At 42.5% G+C, this 24,455-nt stretch overlaps 2 protein-coding genes across 2 annotated transcripts; one reads left to right on the plus strand and one right to left on the minus strand.

The window, feature by feature from the left end:
* Positions 1-9,656: 9,656 nt before the first annotated feature.
* On the minus strand, positions 9,657-13,542 carry zic2a (zic family member 2 (odd-paired homolog, Drosophila), a). The gene is made up of 3 exons (XM_067516734.1): positions 12,101-13,542; positions 10,883-11,046; positions 9,657-10,661 (listed from the first exon to the last, which is right to left on the minus strand). The coding sequence occupies exons 1-3, from the start codon at positions 13,071-13,073 to the stop codon at positions 10,467-10,469; spliced, it is 1,332 nt and encodes a 443-aa protein (XP_067372835.1). The 5' UTR covers positions 13,074-13,542; the 3' UTR covers positions 9,657-10,466.
* A 4,411-nt stretch (positions 13,543-17,953) lies between these two features.
* zic5 (zic family member 5 (odd-paired homolog, Drosophila)) lies at positions 17,954-23,904 on the plus strand. The gene is made up of 2 exons (XM_067516733.1): positions 17,954-19,170; positions 20,544-23,904. Exons 1-2 carry the CDS (start codon positions 17,961-17,963, stop codon positions 20,981-20,983), a joined length of 1,650 nt encoding a protein of 549 aa, XP_067372834.1. The 5' UTR covers positions 17,954-17,960; the 3' UTR covers positions 20,984-23,904.
* Positions 23,905-24,455: the final 551 nt, after the last annotated feature.

Here is a 24,455-nt window from a genome sequence, read left to right on the forward strand (position 1 = left end):
ATGTGGCTTTATTAGTAAAAGTAGGGGGGATGGTAGGAGGGAAGCAAAAAAAAAAAAAAAAAATGAAATCAAGTTCACAGAGTAGCTGCTAGATGTTATGTAGGAAGGTAATAAAGTGTGATAGAAAAGCCTCAATCTTAGAATTAATTATTATATCAATGTCTAATGTAAAACAACAGGTGGTCAAAATGACAAAAACACTTAATTAATGATACACCATGCGTTTCAACATTTAACCAAAACTTTTTAGGGGGTATTTTGCATATAAAGCTCTCTGGCATCTTTCAGAGCAGTCGCATAAAACTGCAAAAGACAAGTCTATATGTGAAGACTGCCTTTAATGTGACACGGGATCTCATCCTGTGCACACTCTCTGACAGGTGAGAAAACATTCACCTGAATAAAAACCGCAGCACATGTATCAGAGCTGAGACAGACTCTGCAAACAGCAAATCAATATCATCCCCAGGCTGCATGAGAACGCAGAAGGGCCGACTCCGCAAAAGATTTAATATTTCTAACCAAAACACAAGTAAATCTACAAACAAACCACAGGCTGTGAAGCTACCGGAGTATTAAAAAAAACAGCCCAACTCTGAGGGCAAACAAGCAGTGCCTTATGGTTTTCAAGGTCTCCATTTGTTTTTCCATGTTCTACTGTCAGGTGAAGAGGAAGAAGAGAGCAGCGGAGAGAACGGTGAGCCGTAGAGGGTTAAAAGGCCATGGCTGGGATTATAGCACAAGTAAGGACCCCATACTGTGGCTTGACATGCCTACCAGCTTACAGTGCATTTTTCTCTGACAATGCAGGGTCACACATGGCCATAAAGCATGACAGTTTTTCACACATGTTGAAAGACAAGTGAAATGCTCAATGTTAAAAAAAAAAAAAAAAAGCCTCCTTCCCAGAGGTTATCTGTTATCTGTCACTAACAAAGTTGTGTTACAAAGTCATGATCGAATTGGGAATATTGCATTTTTATTCACTCCGTGCTTGAGACTTTTAACCTTGAACAGTGTAACATGCTATTTGCTGGAAAGGTTATAGTTGGATGTAGTTGAGAAAAATGTTGAAAAGCCCAGTTGTCCACCATATTTGGGGCCATGAAACATCAAACCTGTGGTATATGCACATAGAGCATTTGGCTCCTTTTGCTGTTAATCAAAGGCCATTGTGGATGAAGGCATAGTGAAGCCAGGGCGATAGTTACCAATCAACATGGGAGCTAGCTAATCCCTCCACTGATTAACTCATGTGTCTGTCCACTCCAGCCTCAGACATGTGCTAACACGCCATAATCGTCACAATTCTACTGCCCTGGGCTCTGCCACCTCAGCCACCTGGTTAGGATCGAAGTCCCAAAGGTATCGATGGTAAAGCTTTAGTGCTTCCAGCCTTAGCTTCACACGATTCTGCCTATAGCTTCCTCCATGAAATATGTCATGTCCAATGAGAGAGGCTCTTGTTGTGAGTCCAACTCTTTGTGCATCTGACAAAAACAATGCCACTCAATGTGTCCTAAACATTGCTCCCTGGTGCACTATATGAGATTTCTTTTATCATCATCCATCAGTGTTGCCTTTCTAAATAGTTAACACTTGGGGGAATTTCTCATTCAGTGTGAGTGTGGTAAAACTCTTTTCCCTTTCAAACAGACTGCCCCTGCTGCCTTTTTTTTTTCCACCATCCATGAAAATACCCATCATGGATACCACTCTTGTCATGTAATTCCCTGTCCTCCTGCTTCACTGTAAGCTTCTGTCAACAGTGTGTTTGATTTTTTTTCCTCCAGTCTTGGTGGCACAGGGGTTCCCGTGTGGCACTCCTGGACCAGCAAGCTGGGGAGTTCCAGACGGGCACACGCAGCCTCAGTTCGCCAAGCTCGGGAGACTCCAGGTGGGAAGCAAACTTAGCCACTGCTCCTGCAATAGGGCACCACACGTGCGTCAACGGCGCCTTTGCAGGCGAGCAGAGAATCACAGGAGACGAGAGGGGATGTCAGTCTGCAGCGCAGTGCTGAGAAGCGCTGCATGTGAGGTGTTTTTTGGAAACATGTTTATATTCATGTTCTGCAAAACAAATATGGATCCGTCAAAATATATATCCTTGAATCTGACTTTGACAAGAGACAAAGCACAGTGACAAATCTGTGGTACGCTGACACTTTTTCCACTTCTAATCATTTGTGCGCACGCACACAGACAGACACAGCACACGATCCCTCTCCATCAGTGTGATGCCACTTGTTTCACGACTATTGCTGAAATCCCTGGCCTTTCTCTGAATATTACAGGTCGCAAAGGTGAACCAAGAATACCACAACTTCAATGCAGCCCAACGTCTCCTGCCACCGAAGGCACTTAACAACTAAAGGAACTTGTGCATGTTTAAATCTCTTTTTCAAAACCTTATAACATAACATTACATTTTTTCCTGGGGGGTTTAGAGGTGACTTTATTTTTTTTTTTATTGTTTGTTATTGTTTTTCTTTTTTCATTTCTAGGGCCAATAGGGTGGGTGGGGGGTTCTCAATTGTAAGGTGCTTAATTGTTTTGTACAGTGTGTATGAAAACCTGCAAGACCCAAAAGAAAAAAACTACCTGAAACTTTAAACTGGTTTTCATTTAACCATTATTAGATTACAGGCAAATAAATTAATTCTGTCATTACGAAGCCCAAAATTAAATAAAACAAAACAGTGCAAATTTAACAGCACTAGGTAGGACTGGACATTGACATGTCAAGTGCTAACTGACTGCCTGTCAATATGCCCACTGACCAGAAAGGTTTTCTGCTGTCAGGGGACTGTGGGCTATAAGAGAGAGAGAAAAAACAACAGAGGTGAAAGTCAATCAAATTAGCTCCTTCCAGCCCACTAAACTCAAGAACTGGAGGTAAGCAACCAGAGCCTCTTCCGAGAGAAGTCTGTGGGGTGCAATCCGAGCGGCACCCTGCAGAGAGAGGCCTGCACCGGTAAACCTTGAAGAAAAGGTCTGACTTCCTCAGATTTCCAATACAACACAATCTTTAGCAACGTGTCAAAAAGTATACAGTCAGTCAAATGCATCAATCTACTAACCAAACGTGGGTTTTGATGGAAGTGCTGACAGAATACAGTCGAGCACTGCATATTTGCATGTGACGAAGCCTTACGCTGCTGTGGTGTTTGTTTGTCTCATCTGGTGAATGGAACCCTCTGGAGGGATGCAGACAGTGAAAATGCTGTTAAGATCAGAGTGATAATGACTCACTGAATAAGAGACTGCATTGTGGGGACTGCAACTGGTTTGAACCCTGTCCTCTTTGATTTCTGTCTCATTAGGTAAACCCGTGGAAGTCAGACAGCCTTTTACCACCGATGAGTTTTAGGACATTAAACATTCAACACAGTCATGTCACAAGACATCAGAAATTAAATCGTACTCAAAGTGAAGGAAAATTCGCTGAAAACTTTGACGGTTTCCTTTATATTAAGCACATGCCAAGGGCTGTCTTGTAAGATTTGAGTAACAGAAATCAACAAAAAGCGAGGAAGAGAAAACATAGCAGGCGACAGATGGGAGGCTGGTGTGTGGATGTGTGTGTTTGTAGGGGGAGTAGTGGGGGGCATCATCAGCTCATTCCTGTGTCATGTCATATAAATCTGTTTGGAAATGAGTGGTGACTTTTGTTTTCTGATCACTCTTGAATTGAATGTGAGTGACAGCAGAGGAGGGCATGAACACCATGCTCACACCTAGCTTCACTGGCATGAATTGTTTAAAAAGAAAAGAAAAGAAAAAAGAAAAAACCTCCTCCAGAAACTTTTCAAATATGTCATAAAGAATGTTCAGACAGGAAGATCAACCAGGAGAGCTGATTAGCGGCGGCTTAACAATGACCTTTCAGTTTGTCGTCACTGTGAGAGGAAACAAATCAAACACTGGTGACTATGTGAAACGCAAATTTGCTCATTTGATGGGTTATCTGTGCTGTCTTTTTTAATAAAGTTACTGGCAAGTGTATTGCCGATGCTCGATTTATTCTCTGCACTTATCTGATTAATCATATAACAAAGAATGAGCCAATTCGACATCAAAACTAAGCCTAACTAACTATAAGCTATGTGAAAACCTCACTTGTTCTGGTCTTTTAGTCTTTCAATTTCCTTAAATGCTTAAATTTGAGAGTATGCACAGCTCCACGTGTTGATCACCATGTTAGACTATTTCAGTTTGGTGTGTGTTCTTGATCTGGGCCTCACTGTTCTTCCTTCTCCATCTCAAATGACAAAGAACACGAGGCTTTTCTAACATGGGTGTAAAATAATAAATGCCAAAAAATGGCCACGAGGTATGTTCCATTGCTTGCCAGCATTCTCATAAAACAGAAAACACACACCACCCAGTCACCTTTTCTGCACCGTGTCCCCCAGGGCACAGCTCTGGTCTGTTTGAAGATCAAAGCAGCCGAGGTAAAACAGCATGTTTACAGGTGTTGGGAAATTGAAAATTTCCTCGGCTGAGTGTGGTTTGGAATGGAAGAGGAAGTCTATGATCAAGTCGGTGTGTTGGTGTCTGTGTGGGACAGAGTAGTGTTTGTTTGCTTCTATACATTTTTCCAAACTGTCTGCATCTGCATCTGCACTTTCACGTCCACTTGTCACATGCTCCACGCACACAGGATGCAGAAAGCAAATATGTGCATGCACCCAGAAAAGGGTGGTGATATGAGCCCCCGTGTGAAAGGTTGGGTTTGTGTTCTGTTTGCAGATAATTGGTCTTTGATGGTACACCTGCTCCTGTCTTCAAGAGTCTTGGCTGCAGCAGAAAAGGGTTACCTGAAAGCGCCTCATATTAACGGCACATTACCCATTGTGGCAAATAAACGGAATTGGCAAGTTGTTGTGTTGGAGCCATATTGAGAGTCTTGCTGCAAAAGCAACAGCAGGGGAGGATGCTGAGTTTGTGAGGGATTAGTTGAATTCTAACACTTTTTAAGGGGGAGACCACAACAATACGCACACCTCAGTCAAGCGTGAGTATGTCATTTACTCTGCACCTCTCCACTTTGCGTTTCTCTGTGTGCATGAGAGGACCAGTCACGCCAAGCTTTGTGCATGAAAGGCAGAGCGTTTAGCTTTTGAGGCTATTTGTGCTTCTGACTCTGTAGTGTTTGTGTCCGATGGGAGGCGCCTGCGCCAGCTTCCTTAAAGGAGTAGGGGGTTTTGTTTGTTTCTCCGCCGTGCCAGGAGAAGTGACAGCCATTCCGGCTCTTTCACAGAAACACATTCATCTGTGTGAGAAAGGCGGCCGCTGAACTCAGATGAAAGGCCATGGGGGCTGCGTCGCACAGGAAGGCAGACTGTACATCGACTTCAGTACAAACACAACATAAGCATGTCACAGAGACACAGACAGGGAGAGAGATAAGAGAGAGAAAGAAAGAAAATAGATTCTTTTCTACATGAAAAAGAAGCAAACAGCAATGTAAGAAAGAACTTTACATTGTAGGAAACATTGGTGTCTTTATTTCACTGTGGTCTGCCACGGAACTGACCTCAGTGTTAAGGGGACACACTGGGGACACACTGAGGGAATGCCATGGAGGGCCCCATCACAAATAGCCTCACTTAAAAATTGCATATATGTACTAATATCAGAGTAAACATAGCAGGTATAATTAAACATTTGTGTCAGCCCACATGAGTTCACTTCAGGCCAGAAAAACCTACATTTTCTTTGAGACACAATATGAATGACAAGTATAAAATTCATCAATGTACTTATACATGAATAAAATGTATAATTTTACCTTTGCTTATTGTTGAAAAATTTTAATGAAATAAATGTGCCATTTACCATTCGCATTAAAACAGTTACATTTTTTTTCTCCTGGCCAAGCAGGAGGCTGTTTGAAGTGACACTTGTGTGACTATAAATAACACAGGTCGGCGAACGGACACATTCATTTCATTAGAGCAGACCAAATTCAATTAGAGGATGTGGCGTTTGTCTTCAAAGTTTTCTGTCAAAACACGCTGCTCGACCAACTCCTTACGGTGTCTCTGTTATTTCTGCTGAAGAGGCCCAATTGGGAAGCAGCGCGAAACGAATCAGAGAAACGAAATGCAATGAACCAAAGTGTGTGCAGAGATTTCCTCTTGCAAAACTCCATAACTGTGATATACTGTAGGCAATGGCACATTATTGCAACTGGTCATAAAAAGAAAAATCCTGCAAACAGACGGATTAACATCGTCTGCAGCAGGCAACGTGTAGCTCAAATTTAATTTAATTAATTAAAAGAAAAATAAATGAACGCGTTCCTGGGAAGTTTTAACAAACGTGGATTTGTTAAAATTATTTACAAGATTTATCACATAATTATTTTATGGTAGTTTGTTGTTAACTTTTTTAAGAATTTAGTTTTGTTGTACAAATACATTTTTAAAAAGCGAGAATCATAAATGGCGCCTGTTTGTATTGTTGAATGCGTGGTGAGGGTTAATATTTATGCATTAATATATTTGGTTTAAATATTTTTTACACAGTTTTACACAGTTATTAGCACTTATATGTTTACAGCACAACACAAATCTTTAATGTCTTAAGTGGTCTCCGATTAACAACCCCATAAAGCAGATATATAGTCCTTCCAAACCAGATATAATAACAGTTCTTATTATTACGTGTTGTTGTCTAATGAAGAATTAAATCTAAATCATAAAACAACCTGTATAATTGTCTTTAACAAACGCATGTAGAAAACAATCGCACTGCCATGTGATGGATTATAAAACACAACCTCGATTCTTCAGCTTTTTTACAGCATTACTATATTTTTCTTGCTGAAATTATTTTCTGAGAAAAAAAAGGAAAACATATATTACAAGCAAACAGCTCGCAATTACATTATGAATTAGGCTGTGTGTGTGCGTGCGTGTGTGTGTGTGTGTGTGTGTGTGTGTGTGTGTGTGTGTGTGTGTGTGTGTGTGTGTGTGTGTGTGTGTGTGTGTGTGATAAGGAGAACAGATAAAGAGTGAGTGACTGTGTGTTTGTGTGTGTGTTTGTGATTGTGTATGTGTGTGTGCGCGCGCGCAGCAGATACGTTCACCTGCAGTGACTGACAGCGTGGTTGTGCACCAACATGTATAACACACGACACGCAGACACGCACACGCTCGTTGGAGATCATCACATGAGCGCACTGACTTGATTTCGGTCCCCGGAGGCCCACAGTCATTCCCGCTCCAAGCTTCAGCATCTTACTCAAACTTCAGCGTCACCCGAATTTACCCAGGAATCTTTTTAGCTCAGACAGTAAACAGCAGCTGCAGTGAAGCTTCATTTAAACACTGTTGTCCCAAGTATCGACGTGATGCCCCGTGTGTGTCAACTGGTGGTGATCGTAAATGTGTCCCCAAAAACGAGCTATGGCTTTCCACCCTCCTCCCTCTCCCACGCACACACACACACACACACACACACGTAACATTCATCTCCAGTGACGTTGTGGTAAATAAAGTTGTCAAACGGCACAAGCGGTGTTTGATTAAATAAATACATATTTGTCATTCAGCCTGTGTTTGCTCTCAGCTACAGCATGAATGCACCGTATTCCTTGCTATGAAGAAGTTGTTCTCTTGATATTACCTGATTCATGAATCCCGGTTAAAATAAAATAAAAAGTGTTTTCTTGTTGATTTTCTTGCACTAAACCAATCAGGTGCAGGGATGTTTCTGGGTAACTGGGCCAAAACAGGGTTTCACTCAAATTCATAGGCAACGTGTATAAGGCTTTATGTCATAAATTCAACATCTCCCTCATATGGACGACCAATTATTTGGTACAGGTTACAAGTACTGCGGAGTCAACTGGGGCGAGTCAACAATTTGCCCCTGAACTTTGAACTAATCACTGCCGAAAAATGTCACCTATACGGCCAGTGAATCCGGTTGTGTAGATGTAGGGGTGCACTATGTACACTATGGCAACTTTACTGTACAAGCAACAATACACTACAAAGACAGAAAAAAAAGCGCTTCCTTCTCAGTGGATCAATATCAACGCAGCAGGAGCCGAACAGGAAGCGGCATCGACGCACTGTGTGGAGCTGACCTTTCCTCTTCCCCACAGGTCACACCTTCCTCCGCCGGAGAGGTCACCGAGCCAGCCACCGGGAACTGATTCTAAGTGCCAAATAAGCTGCATATAAACTAATATTTTTCTCCTCCACCCGAGGGATTAACATAAACCGCCTCTGTCAACACATTTTTTCTTTTGCCAAAGTAAGAGTTTACCCTCTTTTGATGGGCTGAGGATTTATGGGAAGCTGCACTAACCAAACTCATACTTGTGAAAGCATTTTAAAATCCAAACACCTTAGTTGGTTCATTTTAGCCGAAACCACTGACTTGCTGTGAGAAGCATGGCTTGCAACGTTACCCACCAAACTTTTTACTTACTGCATCCTTCCGTGAGCAGCTTGTATGAGAGGGGACGGGAGCTGGGTTAGACAGAGGGACAGCCACAACCACTAACAAGTCCCACTACCCAAGTTTGGTTTCCTAACATCCACGACGCACAGAGCACACATGAAGCTTGACTCATAAAACTATGATGACAGCAGCTCACTGGCAGAGACGCATGAGCAGTTAGCAGACACCACTCTCACAAAGCAACAAGCAACCAGATGGCAAACACTGAAGTTTTTCCACCTTATTTAATACATCTTAGTCCTCATATTAGGCCTCCTCGGGCTGCAGTACCTCTTCTTCCAACTGACTTAAATTCGAATGAGCAATACAAGTTCGCTGGCATCACTTATCTTCACTCACAACCCTGCAAAACATCAAATTAAAGCAAACAGACCCGAAGCGTTTGTAAACTCGATTAAATTAATAGCAGGACTGCGGGGACCTGTGTGCATCTCCCATAGCTGGTTACAATAGAGCACGAAGCAGCTCTCAAACAGGCTGCAGGACTCAGCCGAGTCAAGTTCAAGTTCACGGCTGTTTCTGCAACACTCCTGTGCGGTGAAGAGTGCAGCCTGGGTTGAAGGGGTGGGGGTACATTTAGGCCTCGTGGACTGCGTTTTGAAATTGACAGAACTCCGTGAGCGAGCTGGGAAAATGCAAAGTGACAAGATATGATGTATGGAAGAGAGGAGCGTTGCTGTGTGTGTTGCTTGTCTGAACAGACTGGAGTGTGCGCACAAGCCCACAGTGAGCTGAGTGTGCAAAGTGAAAATGCTTAGTTGGCTTGGGATTTCTTCATTTAAATAAAAAAATAATAATAAAATGGAAATTAAATTTAAGCACCGATTATAATTTGTTATAATTCCATTTTTGTATAGTTTATCTTCTACAAACGCATAACTGTGTACACACTGTTCACATAAATCCCCAAAGCTCTTGTCTATTTACAGCACCACGACAGCCACGTTGCTTGGGGGCCTGGAAGATTGCTTTGCAAAGCTTGAGGTAAAACATAATGCTTTTTAAGCCTCAAGACAACAATTTTTTGGAGAATGGAGAATTTAGCAAGAGTTGTTGACTTGTACGAATTATAATGTCTGTTAAATCCAAAACACACTAAAAATGTCTCCCACAGAAGATGTAGCCCACTAAACTAAACCGCCACCAAACAAAATAAAGCAGGAAAAAGCAATGGAAATATTTAGCACTTGCAACACCTTTTATTATATTTGTATGCAGTAAAATTCTTATCACAATAAGGAAGGAAACACCTCTTAAAACTTTGAACAAAAGCACATAACGAAACAACTGCCCAGGTTTAGCTCATAATTGTACATATTTATAGTAAAGAAACATTCTTTATAAATACTGTTTCATCTGTAGCAAGTAAATACCATAATTTAATTACAAATGGATAAATATGGCAGTTGATATTTACAAAAGGAAGGGTGTAGGTACAGAAAACTGAACGGCACAACGTTTATTTTCCTCACAATCTTCCAGATAGTATTTCACAATTCAAACTTGCAAAGCACAAAACATCACAAGTTAAGCCCAGCAAACTAAAATATACATTCACAAGCAGAATATTGTGGTCTGTTTTGACTTAAATGTTAACTTTGGCACTCTTTCCAGTTTATAGAGGTTTAGTATAGTACAATCAATTTGCCTTAGGATCACAATATTCAATATTATTGTACAATTTTATTGTAATATGTGCACTAAAAGTCCAGTTAGAGAAATAGCTACCATTGAAGGAACATCTATACACCAAAGACTGACAAACTATCACAACCAATGGGAAAGTGGGCTTTTAGTAATTATTTACAATATGAAACACACCTCGACTATTATACATAATTTTCCTCTGTTGGTAATCGTCATCTTCCCTGGTGAATCAAAAATCTTAAAATAAAAAATAACTGTTTGTGTGCCTGTGTCCCAATCTCTTGCTGGATGGTCCAGTGCTGTGAAATGAGTGTGTGTGGCATCATTTCAGCTTAGTCCTAAACATACCATTCACTGAAATTGGAGGATAGGCCACTGTGGTTGGTGGTGTTGTGGACAGCTGACGCTGGGGACAGGGTGGTGTTGCTTTGGGTCTCGGTGGTGGGAGACACCAGGCCTGGAGGTGTGGACGATTCATAACCAGAGCTGGCTGCTGGTGAGGAGTCTGATGCTGGTGGAGAAGATTCGTGGACCTGGCGAAATAAAAAACAGTTGTTTTTTTTAAAAAACGTGACACACGGTTAATAAACGTGAGAGCATGGGAGCAAGAAATTGTGGAAGTGAATCAATAGTTGAAAATCCCCAACAGCCCCACAACACTCATCACATGTGTGTTAATAATAAGCACAAACATTAGGTGAGGCCTGCTTCTGACAGCTGTAAGTATCTAGCTCCTACTTCCTAGCACATTTACCTTCATGTGTTTTCTTAGGGAGCTGGGATGTGTGTAGGACTTGTCACACATTTTGCAGAGATAAGGCTTGTCCGACGTGTGAACGTGCATGTGTTTCTTTCGGTCGCTGCTGTTTGCAAACCTTCTGTCGCAGCCCTCAAACTCACACTGGAACGGCTTCTCTCCTGCAGGAAAAAAGAAAGAAAGAAAAAAAAAACAGTCAGATATTTTTACTGAGAAATGCCTCGGGGCTCAGTGTGTAACAACAAGGAATTGTGCAGATCATTAAATGCGTAAAATCCAAATGCAAAACTCGAGTGTAGAGTACTATGAAAGTGCTCCCCCAAAATCGCAGCACATTTCAAACCTACGCATATCATGATCCCAACTGCGATAAGAGCTGCTGTATCTTATTTAGCCTAAATAATGCGCATACTGATTTCGAGGGAGCGGGAGAGAGGGAAAGGCCGTCCGCAGCAGGCCCACAGAAGGTGTACCATTTGGTGGGAGACAATAAAAATCTAATTAGCACCTGACCAATTTCATGGCACAGCACCATAATGCAATTCCCAAGAAAATAAGTCGAAACGTGGAAGGCTGGTAATGGCCCCCGTCTAGCACCTTAGCTCCTATTTTGTGAAAACAAAAGGCATCTTCCGTGCAGAGTACTGCACTGCTAAATCCACACCATAACACACTGCAAGAACCATCATCGATTTAGAAATGAATTATAAAGAGGGGGGTGGGGGTGGGGGGGGATCTACGTGGAAAGAGGGGGCGACGGGAGCCATAAAGCGCAGAGTCAAATCAAATGATACGATTTGATACCAGCCCGGCTGCTCTACGACGCAGGCAGCGCTGACCCATTTTTAAAGTTTACCCCCGACCAACAAACCATGGGTTCAGGCCTCGTTAGATACTTTTCTGCATGCTCAGAAAATACATTACACAATTGCTACATAGTTACATTTGGGTTTTTTCCCCCTCCCCACTCTGCTAAACTTATTCTCTCTCTGCTGGACGAGGTGCTAAAGCTGCTTTGACTCGTTCTACTTACGTACGATGGACTCTTGCGGCCTCAAATAGCCGCAGATAATTAGATCTTACTTGTCTTGGCAAGACATTTATTTACCACAGAGAAATAAACGCACATTCACGCTCGGTAGCCTACCTACAACACCCCAAATCTCGCTATGCAAATCCAAATCAATAAACGCTTTTAATGTTTGCCATATTTACCTGTGTGTGTTCTCTTGTGTATCTTCAAGTTTTCCGACCGCGCGAAGACTTTCCCACAGCCGGGGAAGGGGCATGGAAAGGGCTTCTCCCCGGTGTGCACCCGAATGTGGTTCACCAGTTTATATTTCGCCTTGAACGGTTTGCTCTCCCGCGCGCACTCCTCCCAGAAACAGATGTGGTTGGTCTGCTCCGGTCCCCCGACATGCTCCACCGTGACGTGCGTGACCAACTCGTGCATGGTGCTAAAAGTTTTGTTGCAGCACTTCTTTGGATTGCTCAGCTGCTCGGGGTCGATCCACTTGCAGATGAGCTCCTGCTTGATGCACTGCTGCCTCATGTAGCGGAAAAAGGCACCGGGGTGGTGATGGGCTGCCATGTTCATCCCCATGTTCATATTCATGGAGCCGTACTGGTTGTGGAGCTGCGCGGCCGAGTACGGGTCGGTCCTCGGACTGGAAACCTGGTGATATTGGTCTGAGCGTCCGAAAACTTCACCGGGTAGTCCGAGCCGCATTTGCCCGTTCAGGACATTCGGGGATCCGTGGGACCCATGCTGGTCGTGGATCCCGGGGAACAGAATGTGGCCTTGAGTGTCTGTGTGGGAGTGATGAAGGGAGCCCGCCGTGGGGCCAAAAATAGTATGTTGGCTGCTCGCCGGAGAGGATTCTCCGAAGCCACGACTGCGAAAGAGAAAGTCCCTGGTGGAGTTGAAAGGGGAGCTTGCATACGACGTGACATGGGCTGCGTGAGCCCCCAAAGCCGCAGCGGGGTAGCCCGGCGCCTGGGTGGTGAAGGCAGAGCTCTGTCCCGGCGAAAGATCATGGTTCAGCTTAAACGCACCCATGTGTGCGGAGTCTACAAAGCTATTTTGTGCCAAACTCAAGTCTCTCTCCTGCATCTCGCTCGCTGAGTGATGCCTGGCAAACGAACCCACTCCCAGTCCGGGAAACTGGTGACCAGCATCCAGTAACATTTTCTCAAAGCAAAAAAAAAAAAAAAAAAAAGTTGTGATAAAATCAGCGGACGCAGAGCTGCAGCAAATAAGTTTAAAGAAAATTAAATGCTGATGCGGGCACGCAACGATTCAACTTCCAACCTTGGAAAAACACCATATCAGGTGTGATTCAAAACGCTGCTCCGGTCATGAGAAAAAAAATAAAAACAAAAATCAGCTCGAATTTAATTCTACTTAAGCTAAGAGTGAAAAATCCAAATGTAACGAAGAGTTTCCTCGTGTCCTCTCTTTGCCTGCGACAGCTGCTTGTTAAAATACACTCGAAGAATTAAATAATGATCTTACTGGGTGTCCTCTGCACACACAGAGCGAGAGTAGTTGGAGCATCTCACCAAATCGCTGTTCCGATTGGGTATGTATTTATTTCTCTGGCTTGCCAGTGCTTAACTCGGAGGGTCCCTGTTTCTCCGTGGACTGGCTCTACCTCCTCTTCCGCCCCCTTTAACTGGAGCCCGTTCATTCATTCCTCGCAGCCTCATTGGCCACTGCGCCTCATCAATCGTAGGTGTCCCTCCAATAGTAGGTAGCGCCTCGGCGACTTAATAGTGCAACGCCATTTTCCACTAATAATTACCGCCTACTTTTAGGAGTACATTTGGGGGGGTTGAGGGGATCACGACAAGACAGAGGACCGTACGTGTTTTTGTTGTTTATGTTCTGTAAGTGCCAAGTTGTCTTAGGCCATGTATATTAAAAATGAAAAAATGACATTTGATGGAACAATTAATTAGGCTGGAGAAAGAAACATTTGCACCACGAAGTTTAAAAAATATGTGAAAGTTGTTTGTTGTTCACTCACTATAAATATAACGCATCGCACTGTTACACCATGAGCCTCACGGACTCCTGCTAATAAACATACAATAATAAAACAGCAGCATATCCTATATAACAATATCTGCTTTAATAATGCACAGTGTCCAGTACGGATGACAGAAATGCGTAAATGAGATAATTATGTTCAGTCATATTTTATTATTTTATTAGTTTCCAAAAATGTAAAAAAAAAAAAAACAACAAAAAACTTTATGAATCAAATGTCAATGGCAAAAAGCAGTTACAACCAGGTACTGAAGTCACGTATTAACGTAAAGCCACATTTCTTTTAAGCAAACTCGCAGTTCTGCTCAGACATCTACATGTCGTACGCGTGTGTTCCATTTGAAGTTTCTCCCTCCCTCAAACCAAATTAATCTATAGTTTATGCGGTGATTCACATCTGACGAAACCCTTGAGCCACTTAACTCTTCACAGCTGAAAAAGCACGTGTGGCTCCATACGGAGTCCGGTGGTTTTCCGCTGGTTGTGGAACCACAACTGGGCCCTTAGTGGTGCTCCAGTGCTCACACGGGCAACCACCAGCGGTTGCTGGTTCTTTTAACGGGTCCATATGTTGCTGGTTCTGCTTCCTCGGTGGTTGTCACATTCACCACACCAATTAAGTTACACGTTATGGTGGTGAACTGCGCTTAGATCCGAGTAAACCATTAGTGACCCATAAGGTCAAGCCTTTTTCTGAACTCGCAAGTTTTACTAATAAAACTCATGTCTTTGCTGGATATGGAGACTTGGTGTGTTGTGCTGTTCTGTGTGAGCGTGGGTCTGAGTAATGTCTTGTTTTACCTCACGAAAACAATAGGCGACTTCCAAACAGCCACTGCTTTTTTTACACGGCTAACCAACATGTTCTGCATGGGATTTCCTCTTCTCGATCCCCATGCAGGCACAAACAAATCAGACATCTGCTTCATTTACTGGCAACTTTCCATAACAAGCATGCACGAATTCGCGTCCAAATGGGAACATACAGGCCATACAGCACAGCTGCTCATTCACGTTCAAGTAAAGGAAGTTTACTTACATTTTCACCCAAATCCGAATTCCACACGCTCTCCCGTCCCATCACACAACACACTTCTCCCCGTCTCTCGACTTTCCGGTGCTCTTTAAGCGACCAATAATGGCGATAGTGAGGGAAACGTGTAAAAAACTTTTTGAAATTGTGTGTCTCTTAGCTCAGAGTGGTACAGGCTGAGCGTTGTGCGCCATTCTTCCAAGTCTATTTCAACTCGCACCACAGGAAACGCAGGAGCTGATCCAAGTTCAAAGTCACGTCTGCCGACCCCTATAAGAAGTTCTTTATTTCTCTGGAAAAACCACAAAACCTTCCCCAGATAGGGGGAAAAAAAGAGAAAGAAAATTAAAAAAGAAAAAAAAAATCAATCGCGTAGAGGCACATGGCTGCGGGTTTTCCCTTCTGTTTGGAGAAGAAAAGGGGACCAGCCTATTGAAAAGCCCCCAAAGACTAGTATTTCAACAGGTTTTAGCAGCTGCAGTGCACTTTGAAACATGGCTTGCAGATGTAAAATATGAATTAGTTGAAAAATTACTCATATTGTGAAGTTACAGCAGAGGAAAAAGGAGTTTATCAACGAAGTCAGTATCTTGAACACATGAAGGTTCTGCCTGTATGTTATGATGGGGGCCAAAGACATATTTCTCCTCTCCGTTATCTGACAATATCAATATGTTGACAAACTGGAACGTTACTTGTGCGGCTTCTGTGACCTTGTGACTTTCATGGATGTTTGACCTGTGACCCATTAAGACCACATATGTTGCCCTCTTGACTCCTTTTGGTAAAATAACCCTGTTAATGACAAAGCCTCTTTGTTTTAGAGAGAGAGAGAGGGAGAAGGAGAAAGAGAGAGAGAGAGAGAGGCGGGGGGGGGGGTGTTAAGACGTCCCCCTCTTTCGTGCGTCTGAGGCATCGGCAGCTTTAGGTAATTTGGAAAACATAAGTCAATAAAAATTAACCAATTCCTCGGAAAAAGTTTAAAGGTTACTTTAATATATTTAAGACTTTGTAGTGTTCTAATTCAATCTGAATTAATGTGACTTGACTTATTTTTTATTTTTTTTTTGGCAAATAAAAATTTTATAATCAAACATTGGTAATTTTGCCTGTGTGTGGATGAGGTCTTTATTTATTGTCCTGTTTAATTTCATGTGATGAAAACAAGGGGCCCTTAAAGAAAAAATCATAAACCATACACTCACTGCTGCTCACTGTTTTATGGGTTTCCAGAAGCTCTCATTGGAGGAGGGAATATTTTATTAATTTAAGAAAATAACGGAGTCAATAAGACACATATTGTCCTAACTGAATTTTGATGTAGTGAATACTGAATCAAATGAATATACAAATTTACCACATATGACATCCGGCAAGAAAAAGGGAAAAACTGCCAGAGCAGCAGAAATAAAAAGGGAGAACAGTCCAACAACAAATAAATAAATTTTTTGAAAAACTCCATCGCGTTTTAAAAGTTCCGGGCGTTTTTACAGAGCAGATGTGTCTCTGCTGCTTATCAAGTTCATAAATCACCCTTAATAGAGGAGCACTTGCAAGGCCCCATAACATGTAAACCCTCCCCTCTCGAAGCATATTATGGTTTATATCCGTCCTCCTGATTCATATATTTAAGGTTTGAATTTTTAATTCCAGTTTCTATTAAAGTTGCACAAGCTTTGCACCACAATGTGTAATTATGAGTTCTAGTTTGAGGCCAACTATCAAAAAAAATCAATTGGGGGAAAAAAAAAAGTGTCTGAATTAAGACATAGGTCTCAGTGACAGATACACGTCCAGCTATTCAAATGGAGTGACCCTGCTTGTGAAGGAAGGAAACTTAAATGCAGTTTAACAAGTGTGTGTCAATTTCTTTGTAACCAGGGTCACAGAAAGTGTTTTGCTAATGTGCTAAAAATAAAAATGCATGACACTTTTGTTTTTTTTGTTTTTTTAAACAGAGTCTGCCAAGCAATGTATTAAAATCAACTGTTTTGATGTCATACTTGTCGTTTATAAAAGAAACGTTTATAAAGTCAGGACGCAGATTATTTATTCGTTATTTCTGTTGAGGCATTTGGGAAAAGCGTTTGAACAAACACAACTGTAGGACATGTTTTTGTTTTTTAAGTTCAGCAATACGACATCTACAAGCATCACAACACAGCTTTTTCCAGTGCAACTCCAGTATTCGTGCTTAAATAAAATTACAAATAAAATTTAAAAAAAAGGAGAGAAAAGATATTATCCCCACTCTTCGTAACACCCTGCACGAGGAGAATAGGTCAACACGAACATCATGTAAAACCCAGAGAAGCAGATTCAACCCTGTTCCTCCGGGGTTTTTGCTTTATATATCTTTGTATTACTTTTATGTATTTGTTTGTAAAATAATGGCATAAAATCAACGATGCATTGCTTTTCAACAGGTGCGCTCTTTGTCATTTTATATATTTTACACATAAATAATGTCAAGACCTGAGAGCTGCATTTTTTTAATGTGGCAAGTAAACATTTCCAAATGTGACATAAATCATAACTCAAAGTATTTTTATGTCTGTTTAAAAAAATCATTAAACTGGTCGCACGATTTACACTGGTCTCATACATCCACACACCAGCAGCTTTATTTTCCTTTACTTTTCTTTTTTCTTTTAATTATTATTCCAATCTAATCACTAATAAGACATTTGGACAAACCAAGCCTGAGATAAACTACGCTGCACTTGTCACATAAACTGACATTCCGGTCATCCACATGCACCGGCACTAGTAAACAGAAAGCCGCATCAACAGATCCGCTGGTAACTTTGTGAGTACAACTTTTTGGAGTCAACAGCGATAAAGAGAGTGAGGGGGCGGAACCCCGCTGAGCCCCTGCGCTGAACGACAGCCAATCGCTTCGTTCTTCTAACTGCCAGTCACAGAAATCCGTCCAATACCCGCAGTGCCATTTCTAAACTGTATTCCCCACTGTGTCCTCCAACTGTTGTATGTTCTGCCAATCGCTTGAGGACAGAGTGGGAAAAGGAGCAAGCAGAGTTAGACGCCGGACAAAAGAACTTATAGACCCCTTATATACATATTCTCCTAATGTTTTAGAGAGCGTGGTGTGGGGAAAAACAATTGCGGTGAGTGCGGATGGACTTGTCAGTGTAGTTATGGAACCCCCTTTAAGCAAGAGGAATCCGGCGATAAGATTAGCGGACTTGGCAGCGACTCAACCCCTTCCTCATCAGAATATGACAGGCTTCCCGGGGCTAGGGGGGCATCACCCTCTCTCCCACCATGCCCACCTCCACCCTGGGGAGCTGGGCAACGACCCCGGAGTGGCACTCACTCCATTTGGACCAGAGCACATGGCACAGGCAAATGCTCTCAAACTTAGCCCATCTCAGCACATTCAGAGCCATCCCGAAGCCCAGACCGCGGCATCTTTCACTTCTGCTCAGACCACAGTTGGTTTCCCCGTGGCTCACCCCCACTCAGGCTACTCAAGCAGCAGGGACTTCATCCTCAGGAGAGAGCTCTCAGCCTCTGCTATGCATGCACTTGGCGACCAGCATAGTTCCGCCTCCTCCCCACATCACCATGGCATGTTCATCTCCCCAACAGGTGCTTATGGGCACACAGAAAGTGGGGCCCATTCACTTTTCACTGGACTTCACGACCAGGCGTCCCCAGGTGCCCATCACCATGCACTCAATGGGCAGATGCGCTTGGGTATACCGGGGGACATCTACGGCAGGCCAGAGCACTTCGGGCACAGGCCAGAGCACTATGGACCCTCTTCTCTCCACAGCTACAACTCCATGAACCTCAATGTGAACATCGCTTCTGCTCCTCATGGAGCGGCGGGGGCGTTTTTGAGGTACATGCGGCAGCCCATAAAGCAAGAGCTAATCTGCAAATGGATCGACCAGGAGCAAAGTCAAAAAAAGCCCTGCTCCAAAACTTACAGCACCATGCACGAACTGGTCAACCACGTCACGGTGGAGCACGTCGGGGGACCGGAGCAGAGCAGCCACGTCTGTTTTTGGGAGGAATGTCCACGGGAAGGAAAGGCTTTCAAAGCAAAGTACAAACTAATAAACCACATCCGAGTTCACACGGGAGAAAAGCCCTTCCCGTGTCCTTTCCCGGGTTGTGGGAAAGTGTTCGCTCGATCAGAGAATTTAAAGATTCACAAGAGGACTCACACAGGTCAGTACTGCTAATGGTCTAAACCTTGTGCACTATAATATTAGAACTATATCATGGTCGCATTCGCAGCCCATTATTGCCTTTCCGAGGCGACCTTGTTTCGCTATGTACATCCTAAACGGGCGGTCAGTGCTACAGCGCGTAATTGCGCGCAGAAGCGAAAAAGTTTCATTCGGTGACTTATTGGCACAGTGAGTAAATGTGTGTTTATTTCCTTTCTTAATTCTAAACTCCTTAACTCGCCGAGGTGCGTGGAGTAGGCGTGAGAGGATTAGGGTATATGATTTGTAAAACGTGCTTACGTATGTTCGGTACAGCGCTAGAACACGCGTAAATTATCCTCAAGCGTAGGACGTTTACGCAAAAGCCCCGTTTATATACGAGTGAGCCTGTGCACGTGTTACACGAAACATTACGTGTTGGATATGTTTGTTTAAAGCATTTGTTTGATGGCAACCGTCAGGGACATGAGCTATGGGCTTTGGTTCTCTGTCAGTAGAGAAGCAACGTCGATCCGGGTAGACTACGGCTATGTTGATGAATTGGTACACAGAGTTACACGGTTCTTACCATCCAAAGTTAAAGGTAGACTGACTATTCACTAGGCTAAGGTCCCTATAGTGTCCTTTTTTTTAAAGGTTGTTCTGACATGGATGGGCAATGGCGTTTTGCCCAAAAAAAGGAGCTTAAAACGGGCTTCATGCCATCAGTATAGATAGGCCTTGACCACACTGCAAAACGTTAAATCCCACGGGACATAAGTAAGCAAATTTCCCCAGAATGTCAGTTACACATTCCTAGTGTTTACACAGTGTTGCACTCCATCCCACAATTTCACATGTGTGCAGCATATGTACAGGTTGTATTTAAAAAAATAAATAAACACGTTTGCAATTCCAGTACGTCAGTGTTCGTGATGAGATATAGCCGAATCCAGCACAGTACATAAACTGCTCCTGGTGGTCTCCTGAGTGCCCTGTCTCCCATACGCACATACGTGTAACCAGAAGGCCTAAAGGCATGTTACACGTGTCCACACAGGACAATACTTTGGACAAGTGGGTGTGGAGTTGTGTCTCGACAGCAAATGTTTATTTAATGAATGAGTTCCACCGAGGAGAATGTCCCAGTGCAGCAGTGCAGGCTGCACAGAAGTGTTAATAAGAACTTGGACTGCTGTTGTATGTGTTTAAGGTAATATGCTGAGAAGCTGCGGCTCATTAGCTTATATGAGATGACTGTAGGGAGCCAAGTGGAAAATTAATTTTCAGGTCTAATACTGTGATGTTAGTGCAAATGTAAAAAGACTGCATGCGTACTTTTCCAGGCCATTTTAAAGGCACTGACTTTACTTCTGTCTCTTTTTTTTAAAGGAGAGAAACCTTTCAAGTGCGAGTTTGACGGCTGTGACAGAAAATTCGCTAACAGCAGCGACCGGAAGAAGCACTCTCACGTCCACACCAGTGACAAGCCTTATTATTGCAAAGTCCGTGGCTGTGACAAATCCTACACACACCCGAGCTCGCTACGGAAGCACATGAAAGTGCACTGCAAGTCTCCGCCGCCCCCTTCCACCAACGTCACCTACATTTCCTCCACAAACCCTCTTGGAGACCCTCTCTCGCCCAACTCCGAGCAGCACAGGAACCGCTCTGCGAACCTCTCCCCTCAGGTCAGCAACCTCAACGAGTGGTACGTGTGCCAGGGGAGCGGGGGACCCAACCACCTCCACACCCCCTCCAGTGATGTGCCAACGTCAGATTCAGACGATGAGGACTCTTTCAGAAATTCAGACCCAAGGACAATGCTCTGATGGCCCGTTTACACCCACTGACTGACTGTCAAAATTGTCATCTAGTTAACATACAGTATGTAGATCCATGCTGGTCCGTGCGTTTCGGATATTGATAAATTATTTTCACAGTAGCATCATTAAACGACTGTGCTAAACGAAGCTAATACACATGGATGCAATGCAGATCTAATTACACAAGGAAGAAATGATGTCTGTGTGTGTGACCCTTGACCTTTTCTCAAAACCATCAGACATCAGAAGTGACATTAAAACTTAAAAACCTTTTCTTCTTATTTAAAATGGCCAAAATGTTTCAACTGAGCCAATTTTCTGAAAAGTGAATTATGACTTCTCTACACAAACAACGTGCAGGGTTAAATTAACTGCATGTCTTAAAACTCAAGTGGTGCGCAGAAATGACATTTTTCATGTGACCACCCATAATCACATTGCTGTTTAATAACTGGCCTGGCATCAATCACTGTCGTATTCCACATGTTTAAGGAAAATAACTGGCACTGTTTGCAACACCACCAATGGCACCAGATAATTAATGGAAAAAATATAGAAGCTAGAGTTGAGGGGTTTTTTTTTAATCATGATTTATCTGAGATGATGTAAAAAAAAAAAAAAAAGAAAAAAAAAAGATAAACCAATTAAAAAAAAAGGGTGACTAACATCTGGATGTCTTAAGGGTTCTCATTTAACTTTTCAGATTTATACATGTATTTGGATGGGATTTTGTAATATTTAAGAACTATTTAAGACTATATTTTATGCACAATACACACGCGTTATGCTCGTTAAAGAGTATGATTAAGTCCCTTGAGACACTAAATGTCTACACTGACAGGCTTTGACCCTGTAGGATTTGTATATATTTTACTGTACTGATGCTTGTGAATGTTATGTAGTTTTAATTACAAAAAAAAAGTTGTTTTGTACATTGTAATTTATTCGCTGGTATCAGTGTCGTACTGGAATTACAGAAACACCAAAGAATAATATTATCGGTTTTGGTGATGTGTAGTACCCTGCTGATGTTTTTTTTTTTTTTTTTTTCAAAATTTTTGTTGAAGTTTTTTGTTTTATTTTTAATTTTTAATCGTGTTCTGTAAGAGAAGAAAACATTTACTTGAATAGGCTGTGTAATGTGAAAAGTTTCTTTCTCGCATGCCTTTTGTAGTGATCTGTCTTTCTCTTTGGAGGTGCATGGTGCTGTTGGACATGATGGATAAAAAAAAAACATTAATCCACCATAATTGTGAAGACCATTGATGTTAAAAATTATATTTACCTTATCAAAGTGTTTTTTTTTTTAACAATTTAGAAATACCAGGACGTTCACAACAAATGTTTGAAGTGTGCAATTATAATCGTTGATGAGTGAATTCTAGTAATAAGGGTTTTGGACAGACAATAGGATAATATAATATAAGTGGACTGTTAAACTCAGCTGGACTGCAAATGTATTTTAGGAAGCCATCTGTCTTGTCAAACGATGACATTTTTAATGTGAACTTAAAAAAAAAAAACACCAATGTCATTCCCATCCCCAAATGAAACAGCAGAAGTATCTATGTTCACTTCCTACCCTGACATTTCTATCAAATATTCACTGTTATCTCAGAAGCAGGCCTAACGGGTAGAGGAGGCTGGTATAAACTAATCACTGAGCTAATGGGAAAACCTATAGCCCCCTGATGGCGCTACCTCTGAAAGCCGCGACAGCACAAAGCAGCCAAGGCATGAATCATTCATGGGAAAAATAAAAGATAAAAGATATCTGACAATAAGCAAGGCCTTGTATAGAGTGTATAAAACAAGTTCCCCCCTCTTATTTCCTCCATTAAAACGCACAATCTCACTTTCAAAGAGTTGCCTGTCCAGTCTATAGAATTAAAATTGACCAACGCGAGTCCTGCACGACTTCAAAGGCTGCAGCTTCTGAGAGGAAGGCTGGCCGCTTTGACAGTCTTCATGGTGCGTTAGGATTTCTATGGCAATTGGATAGTTGAATATGTCTGGTTGAAAAACACAAACTGCCACTAAATGAACTATAATCAAAGCAAAGGATGCACCCTTTCCAGAAATATGTGTTGCCACAAATCCACGGTTGGCAGCTGAGATGACAAACAAGATCCAGACAGCCTGGTTACGTTTGCTTGGAAAGAAATGGACAATTCCTAACAAAAATGAGAATGGTTGCTCATACAAATTCACAACGTGTAACAATGTCAGTAAAAAAAAAAAAAAAAACTGTCTCAACAAATATTCTGCTGATCCAATCCTGCATCGATTAAAAAAGCCGCTTGACTCAGGTCCTCCAGGACTTACAATCTCAAATATCAGGACAAATTTACAGCAGAACAAAAAGAAAACTTCAGCTGAGTTTGGGGCTTTACAAAACACAGCATTTGCAGTTTTATCGAGTTATAAACTAGGATCTTGATCAATTTTATAGAGGTCTGCAAAGAATCCCTAATGTGCTGCTTCATTCTGAGTACAAGCACTTGTGGGCCGCCCCTCGTTTTGTCCGTGGACTTTTATAGGATCAGGGACCTGAAGAGTAGCCTCCTCTTGTAGGTCCTGTTTGGAAACAAGTGCTCAATGAATGTTGCAAAATAAACACGATGAAAAATAACCAGAGACAGCTCCTTCGGCATTAAAAGGGGGAGACTTAATAAAAGGAGTGAAGCAGTCACCCTTCAGTGAGAAACGCTTTGAAGTAGAACTTATTATCTGAGAAATACTTTTTGGTTGTCCTAACGACGCTGCTGAATGGGAAAGGCGCTCCTTTGTCAGCGATTTGTTCTCCTTTAGTGGGATGCCCGTGGAAATCACTTACATGGGCCACCTTAACATACTGCCTGCAAATCAGTAACTGGCAGAGTCAGACATGCAGACGCCACTTGGAGAGGACAAAGCCCCCCCCCCCCCCCCCCCCAAAAAAAAAGACGCAGTGAAAACGCCGCTGCTTCTCAATTGCGCCCTTTAAAAAGAGGTTGAATGATAACTTCTCAGACGTACACAGAAGCACAGCAAATGCCGTCGTGTCAGGCTTTACAGGCATTATCCACCTCCTGAATGCTGTTGGCACAATGCGCACGAAAATGGCTGGCGAAGTGGTCGTTTTCACCAACAAAAAAAAGTTAAAGAGAGCGCTCTGTTTAAAAACAAAGGCACGTAATGCCATCCGAGCACCTGCACGTGAAAGGGCCGCGTGCTTAGCTCACCTGTAAGGGGAGAAAGTGGGAAACCGAGAGGGAAAGCAGAAGGTGTTTGGTAAAGGGGGAGACATTTTTAATTTAACGGAGTTTTTTGTGTTTTGTTGGGGTTTTTTGTTGGTGGTGGTGGGGGCGCAAAGCAGGTGAGTAGAAAACCGGCACTCCTGCCCCCCCCTCACAAAAAAATAAATAAATAAAAAATCAAATCAAATACAGCAGAACAGCAGCACCTTGTGACAGCTTTGGCTGCTTGTCGCTCTGTC

The sequence above is a fragment of the Channa argus genome, chromosome 9 (genome assembly GCF_033026475.1).
Source record: "Channa argus isolate prfri chromosome 9, Channa argus male v1.0, whole genome shotgun sequence".
NCBI classification, from domain to species: domain Eukaryota; kingdom Metazoa; phylum Chordata; class Actinopteri; order Anabantiformes; family Channidae; genus Channa; species Channa argus.